Source organism: the organism of the source record quoted next (genome assembly GCF_019968955.1).
Source record: "MAG: Porospora cf. gigantea A chromosome Unknown PgA_NODE_820_length_10498_cov_355.537, whole genome shotgun sequence".
Classification (NCBI taxonomy): Eukaryota; Apicomplexa; class Conoidasida; order Eugregarinorida; family Porosporidae; genus Porospora; species Porospora cf. gigantea A.
Window position 1 is genome coordinate 1 of NW_027151914.1, and position 10,498 is coordinate 10,498.

At 55.5% G+C, this 10,498-nt stretch overlaps 5 protein-coding genes across 10 annotated transcripts; 3 read left to right on the forward strand and 2 right to left on the reverse strand.

Annotated features, from left to right (window-relative positions):
• Nucleotides 1-580: 580 nt before the first annotated feature.
• On the forward strand, nucleotides 581-1,363 carry KVP18_001008 (uncharacterized protein; the record flags this gene model as incomplete). Of its 3 annotated transcripts, XM_067950582.1 has the most annotated exons (2): nucleotides 581-864; nucleotides 892-1,363. In XM_067950582.1, the coding sequence occupies 2 exons, from the start codon at nucleotides 581-583 to the stop codon at nucleotides 1,361-1,363; spliced, it is 756 nt and encodes a 251-aa protein (XP_067806186.1). The 3 variants fall into 3 exon arrangements, with proteins under 3 accessions (XP_067806186.1, XP_067806185.1, XP_067806184.1); XM_067950581.1 differs by lacking the exon at nucleotides 892-1,363 and having other exon boundaries at nucleotides 581-874; XM_067950580.1 differs by lacking the exon at nucleotides 581-864 and having other exon boundaries at nucleotides 1,013-1,363.
• Nucleotides 1,364-1,368: 5 nt separating this feature from the next.
• KVP18_001009 (uncharacterized protein) lies at nucleotides 1,369-2,958 on the reverse strand (the record flags this gene model as incomplete). Its single annotated transcript, XM_067950583.1, has 1 exon — nucleotides 1,369-2,958. The coding sequence occupies one exon, from the start codon at nucleotides 2,956-2,958 to the stop codon at nucleotides 1,369-1,371; it is 1,590 nt and encodes a 529-aa protein (XP_067806187.1).
• A 90-nt stretch (nucleotides 2,959-3,048) lies between these two features.
• KVP18_001011 (uncharacterized protein) lies at nucleotides 3,049-6,317 on the forward strand (the record flags this gene model as incomplete). 2 transcript variants are annotated; one of them, XM_067950588.1, is made up of 3 exons in its annotated part: nucleotides 3,049-3,228; nucleotides 3,257-3,622; nucleotides 3,651-6,317. In XM_067950588.1, the coding sequence occupies 3 exons, from the start codon at nucleotides 3,049-3,051 to the stop codon at nucleotides 6,315-6,317; spliced, it is 3,213 nt and encodes a 1,070-aa protein (XP_067806192.1). The 2 variants fall into 2 exon arrangements, with proteins under 2 accessions (XP_067806192.1, XP_067806191.1); XM_067950587.1 differs by lacking the exons at nucleotides 3,049-3,228; nucleotides 3,257-3,622 and having other exon boundaries at nucleotides 3,759-6,317.
• A 519-nt stretch (nucleotides 6,318-6,836) lies between these two features.
• On the reverse strand, nucleotides 6,837-7,850 carry KVP18_001012 (uncharacterized protein; the record flags this gene model as incomplete). The annotated part of the gene is made up of 1 exon (XM_067950590.1): nucleotides 6,837-7,850. One exon carries the CDS (start codon nucleotides 7,848-7,850, stop codon nucleotides 6,837-6,839), a length of 1,014 nt encoding a protein of 337 aa, XP_067806193.1.
• Nucleotides 7,851-7,902: 52 nt separating this feature from the next.
• KVP18_001010 (uncharacterized protein) lies at nucleotides 7,903-10,447 on the forward strand (the record flags this gene model as incomplete). Of its 3 annotated transcripts, XM_067950586.1 has the most annotated exons (2): nucleotides 7,903-9,293; nucleotides 9,322-10,447. In XM_067950586.1, the coding sequence occupies 2 exons, from the start codon at nucleotides 7,903-7,905 to the stop codon at nucleotides 10,445-10,447; spliced, it is 2,517 nt and encodes an 838-aa protein (XP_067806190.1). The 3 variants fall into 3 exon arrangements, with proteins under 3 accessions (XP_067806190.1, XP_067806189.1, XP_067806188.1); XM_067950585.1 differs by lacking the exon at nucleotides 9,322-10,447 and having other exon boundaries at nucleotides 7,903-9,297; XM_067950584.1 differs by lacking the exon at nucleotides 7,903-9,293 and having other exon boundaries at nucleotides 9,416-10,447.
• Between the last annotated feature and the right edge of the window lie 51 nt (nucleotides 10,448-10,498).

Sequence of the window (10,498 nt, forward strand, 5' to 3'; positions counted from 1 at the left end):
GGTTTTTTGTGACTGGAACGTGTGGTGAAGAGAAGTAGTGCACTGGTGAGCTGGCCTGGTGGTCGGTCTCGATTTCAAGTCGAGGGGTTCGATTCCTCCCCGGTGCGGATTTGGGTTCAATTTTTCGGGGATTGGTTTTTTGTGACTGGAACGTGTGGTGAAGAGAAGTAGTGCACTGGTGAGCTGGCCTGGTGGTCAGTCTCGATTTCAAGTCGAGGGGTTCGATTCCTCCCCCGGTGCGGATTTGGGTTCAATTTTTCGGGGACAGGTTTTTTGTGACTGGAACGTGTGGTGAAGAGAAGTAGTGCACTGGTGAGCTGGCCTGCCAGTATTTTCTCAGTCGGTCAGTATTTTCTCAGTCGCCCAGGTTCCCCAAAGGCGGCTGACCCCGTAGGCGTACCTTTGGTCTGCGCCAAGTTATCCCTGGCCTCCTTGTAAATCTCCTCGTCCTTGCTTGCCGCCCTTTAGGCGCGGTTCCACCGCAACGTGCTGGCGCCTGCCTTACCTTTGGTCTGCGACAATAAGGAAGGCTGGCGCCTGCCTTACTGTCCACTCCCTTGCGACCTGACCTACGTAAGCGATGGCCTTGGCGTCGATCATTTACCCGATTTTCAGCTACTTTTCGGAAATGAAGCTGCTGGACTTAAGTTCTCTGGAAGAGCCATCTTTGGCATGTGACGTTGTGATCATCAACTCGCCTGTACCCGCGGGGGCCACAGAGCTGCTCAGCCGCCTGGCACCCGACGGGCAGATCGTTTGTGCAGACGGCGGCGCCGACCGCCTGGCATGCAGTCTGGTCGAAGCCCTTGACCGTGACGTCCAGGTAGTCGGGGATCTGGACTCCGTGACCGAAGATGGGCTGAAGTGGGTCTGAGTGCGTGATTTTCTTAGGCAGTTGGGCGAAAGGTGTCGAAGCGTTCGCGTGACGCGCGACGGAGACGAGAGTCGCTGTGATCTGGAAAAAAGCTTGGGGCTGCTTTCTGGAAGCCGCTTGGTCTTAGTACTCGGCGACATGACTGGCCGCATGGACCAAGTTCTGTCCATGTTCCACTGCGCCTTCAGAACCCGCTGCACTGTGGTGTGTATCGGCTCCTCTAACGTTGCGTTTGTGGTCCAAGAAGGAGAAACAAGAGTCACGTTCCCTAAATCGCTGCTGGGCGCGTACTGCGGCTACTTCCCGTTCTTCGGAAAAACCAAAGTGTCGACGAGGGGTCTCAAGTATGATGTTGCCAATCTGGAGTTCGAATTTGGGAGCTTCGTGTCCTCGTCCAACGAGGTCGACCAGCCGGAGGTGTTTATCGAGGCAAGCGCAGCGTTATTGTTCACCGTCTCCTTCCAAGGAGGGTCAGTTGACCTTCTGTGAAGCAATCACTCGTCGATGTCCTCTGTGACGTCACGCAGTTGGTGAAGCTTTTCCCAGTAAGCGTATGTCTTCTCAGTAGGTAGGGCCTTACGAATTTCAACTTCTGACGAAACAATGTGAGCTTGCCATCTGCCAAAGGATTTCTCCTCCACAACCCCTTCCCACAACACCCGCGGGAAGTGTGGGTCTTTTGCCTGATACTGCAGCTCTAGCAGCGCAGCGTCGCCTCCTTTGTCTGCCACAGAGCCGCCGTAGACCTCGTCATCGGATTCGGGGACTATTGTTTGACTGGGCGACCACTGAATCCGACGCAGCATGAGGCGCTTGTAACGGCGGACAGCTCGAGGTCCGCCCTCTACGACCACCAGATTGCCGCGGCCTTTGAAGTAAACAGCCACACCAGTGAGGTGCAGTTGATCTGCGTTCTTGGCGATCTTGAAGAAGAGCTTCAAATCGTCCAAATCTTTGTGTACGCTGTAAACCGCCACATGGACCATGGTCTTCGTCAATTCTGACTGCTTCCAGTGGTTGATGTTCTTGGTTCGCCGCTGGTCAGTAGTCAGCATCCGCGCCTGATTTCGTCTATGGTGACCGATGACTCGATCCGCCATTTGCTGTCGGACCTCCTGCTCAGTCTTTGATGGTTCAGCAGCGGCCTCTTCGCCCAACACCCTCATCAGGTTAGCCAGCTTAATCTTTGGTGGGGGTGGAGGCAGCATTCCCAGCCGTATGCGATCCTGTTTCTCTTTCTCCCGTTCCATGCGTTTACGTCGCCTGAGCTTCCGCCGCTCCTTCAGTGTCAAGTACACAGGTGTGGCGCCCGCCAAGACGCCGTGCGGCGCTATTGGGACTGGATGCTCCACATAGTGTGTGATTTTGTCCGTAGCCAGTTCCCACGAAAACCCCAAGTCACTGTCGTCGGGGGAAGTTCGAACGATGACGCTGTCCCACGGTTCGATCTCAGGGATGAGAGCCTCGGTGCGGAGTCGCACAGGAGTCGCCAAGTGTTTTTGCAGGGGGTCGCTCTCTGCGGCCTCGTTCCCAGCATCGTTCATTCGAGCCTCCGTTGCTGTGTAGAACCCCTGCTGTACGAATCGAAAAGCCGCCTTCCGAGATCTGAAGCCCGTTTGCAACTGTGTATCATACCACGGGTTGCGATCTGAGCTTTGTATGTGCTTGGCCTGTTTCGTCGAAGCCTTCGTTCGTGAAATGTCATGCTCACGCTTGCTCTTCTGGTTTACTTTCAGGTTTGAGTGAGCAGAGGGTTTCGCAGCGCTAATGATGTTGCCGTCTTTGTCCAATGGGTTGCCCAGCCGGTCGAATGACACTGGCTTCACCATGCCACCGAATGCGCGGATAGTGTAAGGCAGTGTCTCCGACTTTCCACTGCGAACTTCGTCCGTTAGCGGCTTCAGCTTAGCGATGGCGGCCCTGGCCTTCGCTGCGACCAGGTTCACCATGACGTCCGTGGGATCCTTGATTTTTGCAGTGTCCTCCACGCGCTGTCGTTTGGCGCTAGGCAAGTCGTCCATACACAGAGAATTCCGGCAATTCATTTTCAACAAAGTGCGACTGAATTCGAAGCTGTCGTTCATTGATGCGTTTCACTTTTCGGACTTGCCGATGCATAAGACTCGTCAGCAGACACTGAGGATTAGGTTCGATTCACAAAACCAGCATATTATATGTTGGATCGTAACAGGAGTGCCCCTCCAACTGTCTCTCTCCAGTCATTGGGGTCTAGTCGAAGGACGACGAAGCTGTCAAATTTAATAACGCAAGAAGCCTCGCGGCAGCGCAAACGGAGGCAGGAGAGCAGAAGGCGCCAGGGCGCTGGCGAGATCTTGGCGGTGCGCATCTTGGCGGTGAGGCGGGTGTCGACGGCACATACAGCACATCCGGCTCTCGCAGCAGCTAGACCGTCGGGACGACCTCTGGAACGTTCGGTTGGCGGGCATGTTCTCTATGGACGCGCTACAGAAACCACAGTTCACTCGAGATGTAACTGCACTGGAAGCTGCAAAGACTCTTCTTGAATGGCGGTTCCTGTGTCCGGTAGTTTCCAAGGAGGGTGCAGTGTGGCCAGCGCGGGGTCTGCGAAATTCCCCTCGGAGAGTCGCAGACTTGCTCAGTCTTTCCGCGATGGCGTATTCACTGGCCCTGTTTCTGTCGGATCAAACCCATGAGGTCTTAGATGCTCTGGCAATGTTGAGTTTGCTGACGCCAGAGGCCGCAGCACAGCGATACTTTCCACGGCTTGTGAGCTCGGGATGCACTGCTCATACAGCTCATTTCCCTCTTGGCTCTCAACAACGCACTAGAAAAAGCCGTGTTGAAACCAGCCCAGCTCACGCTTTCTCCAGGGAGGACCTTAAGGAGTCTACTCATTTTCAAGATGCTGTGTATCATCGAAGGAGTGTCTGGAGACCTTCTGGCGAGCTCGGTCGAGGTGTCCGCGAGGCGAATGTCTCTGACGTGTCTAGACCTGTGGATGGGTTCGGAGCCGTTGTCGCCGGCCCCGTCGAGCGCGTGGACTGGAAGGGGCACTGAGGACCTGGCTTCCGCCCTTGGCCACTGTATGGCGGCAGTCAGTCGTAACGACGCGGCACTGGTGTCGCGGCTGGGAGCTCGCTGCTTGTTCGGCTTCACTGCTAGCATAGCGTTCGAGTCCAACGGCCTGCAGAGGTGGTGCGAGGCCGCCGGCGTGCGGAGCCTGGTTTCCCTGGCGTGTCTGGGCGTGTTCGGAGGGTGTTTGTGCCAGCCACGCGGCTGGGTTGTGAATGACTTGGACTCTATAACTCCTAAGGTCGCCGAGGCCCTGATGGCCTTCCTCCAGGAGCTGGACGGCGCCCCGGCCGACGACTGGCTCCGAGCGTTTGCTGACAATCTGATGCCTCTCGTTGTGGCCTTCTGCTCAAGCCCAATGCGGTTCGAATCCGCATTCGACATGGTTCCGCTCCTTCTCCGTGTCGGTGGCGGTGCAGACGCTATTCTTCCTATGCTGCTGCCCGTCTCCGCTGTCTTCGGCCGAGAGCATGAGGTTCGCGCTTTGCAGAGTCGGCTTGGGTACGACCACCAGGCCTCGCTTCCTTTCATGTCTCACGGGGAAACGTCCCTTGCAGCACACTACAGAGAGGACGGCGACGGGGACGCCCCTAGGTGGACTCCGCTTGAGCCGCGTGCCAGAATGCACCACAATGAGTTGCTTATCTCAGGATATGCGACTGCTCTGGCGCCGCGGGTGGTTCGACTGCTGATACGGCGTTTCTACGAACTGGCGGGCTGCTACGTCCGCACTGGTTCGGCCAGACAGCCGGGCCATGTCTCCTCACAGCTGACCATCTACGAGGAAGAGCACCTTTTCACCTACTGGAGCCGCAGAATCCTGGAGGTTCAGCTTACTGGCGACGGGGAACTCCCAATGGGCAGCGTGTCAGCGGACCACACACTTCTCTTTGCAGCACTGACGGCTCTGTATCACAACTTATGGCATTCTCTCACAGATGAGGAGTGTTTCCGAGACGCCCCGCTGACGGAGCCTCCACTTGTCCGCAGCGAGCGGACGCCGCCTCCGTGCTCCTTGGCCCGCATATCCGAAATGCCTGGTGGGATGCTTTCCATGCAGGAGTTTTTGTTCCTGGTCAGACTTCTGGTTGTCCTACAGCACCACTTGCTCATAACGCGGGAATTCGGCGGACCCATCGATGACAATGTCGCTTACATCCGGCACGTGGATCACACAGGCGCCCTTTGGCAGGCCCACCTAGATCATGACTCAGAGACCGAGTTCTACATCACGAGTCCGAACGGCATTCCCAACGTGCTCGTCGGGGACCTTTACCTGCCGCCCTACGTGGCGCTATGCGCGAGCTGCAGGTCGCAGACGCCATTCGTCTGTGACGTCCTCGACATGCAGACACGCCTGGCATTCGTGCTGCGGTGTGCGGTATTCCTCATCGACCGGCTGCGCTCGGGTTCCAGGTTGCCGGTGTTGTGTGGGCTGGCGCAGGAGCTGGTGGAGGTTTATGACTTGGCGGCGCAGCTATTTCGGCCTAGGGAGTCCTTGGAAGCGCTGTCCAATCCCGAATGGCAGTCGGTGTTCGAGGCCAGCAACGCGTCAGGTTCGTGGTCCACGGCGGAGGATATCTTAGACTACGCCATCTGGAAAGTGGTTGCTCCAAGGGAGCTGGCTCACATTCTAGCTAAGAAGGTACTCCTTCTGGCGCCTTATTCTGTCCCTCTTGAGACTAGAAGGAACGTATTCAAGTACCTCAACTTCCTAAATATCTGTCGCTTTAGGAGTATGCAAAACATAGTGACTGGCGCCTCGGAACCATCAACATCTAATCTCACTATTGTGAGGGGGAACTACCTGCAGTCGGCGATGGAACATTTCGGACCGGGATCTGATCAGACCGCTCTACAGAGGGGAGTTGCAATACGGTTCATTGACTCGGCTGGCAACGTGGAGAGAGGCGTAGATGGAGGTGGCCTGTTTCCCGAGTTCCTTGTCAAGTGCCTCGAGCAGGCGAGAGCGACTCCTGGGATGTTCGAGTCCTCTACTGACGGAGCCGTCATGCCGACGTACCTCGGCTCGCACCCCCTGCTTGAGAAGCGCTGCGTCCTGCGACTTCTCGGACGAATTCTGGCACGTTGCATCAGCGACTGGATTATACCGGGCTTCGTGTTGGACAGGAGCACCGTGGTGTCCATGTTGTTTGGAGACTTCGCACACCCACTGTCGTCCTCACCCTTGGAGCTCTTGCAACTCTCACATTCCGAGGTCGCTATGTCCTTGGCGAATCTGACTCAGGCGACAAGCCTTCCTGATGCACTCTGCTGGAGCTTGAGTGTGGATGCCGCACAGTGGTCACTGGAGGGGGCTTCGGCAGGGACGATTTCGGAGATCATCTCGCTGGTACCTGGAGGCGCGATTAAACCTGTCAAACCGTAAGAGATGGCGGCTTTCTCAATTCAGGAGCGACGTCCGCGAATTTGTGAGAAACGTCTGCTGGGTCTACAATTACCACATGCGAAAGGACGCGGCGGATGAGCTGCGAGAGGGCATGCGCCACCTCATCCCTCTAGAATTCCTCCGCATGTTCACGACTAGCGAGTTCCAGAGTTTACTCGGTCATAGAGCAGTTGGCCTGGACGTGGACGATCTCCGACACCACACGACAGTACAGTCGGCGGAGTTCGGCGTGCAGTTACAGTGGTTTTGGTCCATTCTGGCTGACATGACAGACCGCGAACAACAACAGTTTCTGCGCTTTCTTATCTCTTCGCCGTTCCCTCCCTCCGGTGGATTCCGCAGCCTCAAGCCAATGTTCAACATAATTTTGGCCTCGGGGTCTGATGACCACCTCCCCTCCGTATCTACTTGCGCTCACTCGCTGTTCCTGCCACAATACTCATCTAAGGAAATCATGCGCGAGAAGCTCTTGTACGCGCTCCACAACGCTGAGGGTTTTCATTTGGCTTGAAGTGCGCTGTCGCAGGCTTCCTTGGTGAGTTTGAAGGCGGTTTCCAAGTCGCTAGTAGCTCCAATAAACCCATTTGCGTCTGTGTCAATTGTGCACGGCAGCCTACGAACAAACTCGATGCCAGCGGGCAGGTCAGCACCACGAGAGCCGCAATACTTCGCGGGAAGTGACAGCCTGTTGGTGAACGAGCCCAACTCCTTCGAGACACATTTCACCTTGAAACCCTTGTCGTAGGCAGGATAGATTACAAAGAGGTAATGTCCGACCCGGCCTGTCTCTTGTTCGATAGCGTATAGATGCTCCTCGTAAGGGACCCATCTGGGTAGAACTATTGTGGAGTCCGCCGTAATGCTGTTTTCCACAATACTTCTAGCTGGAAGCCAGGAATTGATGATAGGTGTTATTTGCTCGTGGATTTCTTGATGACACAGCTCCAAAGCCTTCCTAAAGGGCTTCACATCATCCTGATCGACGTCATTCCACTGCGGGTACAGTCGAGCGATGCGAGAGGAGAGATCGCTCCGCACTCGATATACAACAGGGTCGCCTACATTCACTCCGTTGTCGATTGCGTCAATGGACTCGAAGAAGTCGTCATAGGCCTTTCTCCAAACCGGGTCAACTGACTTCCCGTTCACACCAAAGTGCTCCGTTAGAATCTGCTTTCCCATATGCAGCCATACAAGTCCAGCAGACGACAGCTTCGTGACTGGGCGGTACTTCGGGAACTGGGTCACGAAGGACCTTTGGTGATGGTCAAAGCGTAGTCTGTCGGGGTCGTACGTGGCGCCCACGTCGACGAGGACTGTCATCTGTTGGTGGGTGTCAGAATTTCGTGAACGTACGACGTCTGCCTGCCTGTATTCAGGCAGCAACTTCAACAACGCGATTGCCGTGACCTCGTCACAGTGAAATCGACCATCGTGTGTGCCGATCGTTGGTTGGGACAGCTGCAGGTCGGGTCGCAAATCTCTTTCATTGATAACTTGAAAGTCCTGCATGACAATTATAAGGTTTTTATTACACGTCACAATTAGCACATTATCTACTATTATGTCTGCTCGAGTGCTATGTGTTGCTAACCGCCTCCCAGTTACCCTGACACGCGTTTCCTCCCCTGCTAATTACACGTACAAGAAGTCGTCCGGAGGGCTTGTAAGCGCGTTGAAGGCAGTACGAGGGCTGGCGATGGTTTGGATCGGGTGGGTCGGCACTGAGATAGAGCATGCACATCAGGACATGGTGCTCGAGACGTGTGTGAACGAGTATGGGTGTCGCCCTGTTTTTTTAACAGAGGAAGAATCCATGGAGTACTATGACGGGTATTGCAACAACGTGCTCTGGCCACTTTTTCATTACATTACTCCCCCTATAGACTACACCTCCAGGCCGTCATTGGAGAAAAACTACAAACAGTTCGACTTCTACCGGAAGGTTAACATGAAATTCGCAGCAGCTGTAGCTCGCTGCTATCGCCCCGGCGATATAATCTGGATTCACGATTATCACCTTTGTATCCTTCCTAGCCTTTTGCGGAACCTGTTTCCAGACGCGATTATCGGGTGGTTTCTGCATACCAGTTTCCCAGACAACAAGGTCTTCAGGCAGCTGAGCACGCGTGAAGAGATTTTAGAGGGGCTGCTTGGCGCGAGCTTGCTCGGGTTTCACACGTATGACTACGTTCGACATTTCCAGGACGCTTGCCATTCAGTACTCGGCTTAGAGAAGGTCACTGATGGCGTCCTGAGCCACACCTATGGTCACGTTAGATGTGCTGCCATTCCCATCGGTATCGATCCCAGCCCTTTTGTTGAGAAGTGCGTGGAGCCGCAAGTAGCCAAGCTCGTGCAGGTTATGAACCGGAGTTTGGGCTTCAAGCGCATTATTCTAGGGGTCGATCGATTAGACTACATGAAAGGAATCCCGCAGAAGCTGTGCGCATTTGACCGCATGCTGGAGATGCATCCGGAACTCGCCAACGAAGTTACGCTGGTTCAGCTGGCGGTGCCGAGTCGCGAAAGCGTGCCAGAGTACAAGAGGTTGAAGTCGAGTGTGCAGCAACTGGTGTCCAGCATAAACGGACAGAAAACGTCACTTACGAGGTCCAGCGTGCCAGTCGTGTTCCTCAACCAGTCTCTAAATTTCGAAGAGCTTTGTGCCCTATACAGTCTGAGTGAGGTCTGCTTCATTACATCGATACGGGACGGAATGAACCTTGTGGCATACGAGTACGTCGTCTGCCAGGAGAACAAGCACGGAGTATTACTGTTGTCGGAGTTCGCCGGTGCCGCCCAGTACCTGGCAGGCGGCATGACTCCCATCAACCCCTGGGACGTGGAGGGTACGGCAGAGGCGCTGTACGAGGCCCTAAAGCTTCCGGAAGCTGAGAGGCGCGCCATGCATGAGCTGGCCATCAAAGCCATCTACAGCCAAACGGCTGAAATGTGAGATATGGACGAATCGAACATGCAGCTGGGCCCGATCCTTTGTACAATCCCTAGAACATTCGACGAAAAGTCGTCTTCTCTATTTGGAGCACTTGCCGCGCATCATCTCCCCCAAATGCATGCCCCACCCGTTCACCTTCTCCCGCAAGACTCTTGTCGTCGTGGATATCATGGCAACGCTCTTCGAGACTACGTCTGCAAGTTCGCCGCTCACGTACGATCACTCGAAGCACGTCCTCCGCTCGCTGTGCCACATGGCCAGGTGCCCAGGTGTAGACGTGCTGGCGATCACCGGGCACACTTGGATGCAGATTAACACCGTCTTGAAGCTCAATTTGGAGGAAGATCCGCTGTACTGGGCGACTCGGAACGGCTTGTGGCTGAGGACGGCTCCAGACGCCAAGCCTATCCGAACCATGGAGTGTGCGGAGAAGATGCATGACAATGTGCGGGAACTGTTGCTTGACATGATGAAGACCTACGTGAAGTCCACGCCAGGATCGTACATCGAGCATTCAGCGGAGTTCGTCACGTGGAATTACAATGTGTACTTCCAAGAGCATGGCGTCATGCAGGCGCGTGCCCTTGTCAATGACCTTCTCTCTGGTCCGCTTCGGTACGTCGCCAAAACCGGCGTGATGGACATTGTACAGGGTCCTGGTTACGTGGAAGCTCGCGTTGGCGGAATGTCGCGGCTTAAGACCTACACCGCTGCCGTCCAGGCGGTGACTAGGGCCGCGAGCAACCGCAAGTCCATCCAGTGGAGCGATCACTTTGACTGCGCTGTGCTGCTGGCCAACCTTCCTCGCCAAGACGACGACGCCTACTCCATTTTCAACTCGAATGCTGCTGACACCCCAGTGGAGGACGCGGTGGAAGGCTGGATCATCCGCCAGGAGGACCTGGAGAGGTGGGCTTCCGTTGGCAAGGAGTCCGCCTCTATTCTGCTTGGCTCGCATCGAAGCTCCGCGGACTATCGCATAACGACGCGGGAGGAGCTGAGATCTTTTTTAAGTTCTTGGCTGCACGTGCTCGCGAGCGGGCGCATTCCCAGCGACAACCACCCCTCCCTGCGCGATTCCGTCTCCCTCGTGTCCGGTGGATCCGACGAAGGCGCCATCGAGCTGGATACTTCCATCATTACAACGTGAGAGACTACAATCACCACATACGGCCACGTCGGTCTCGTAGTCGTCTGGAGT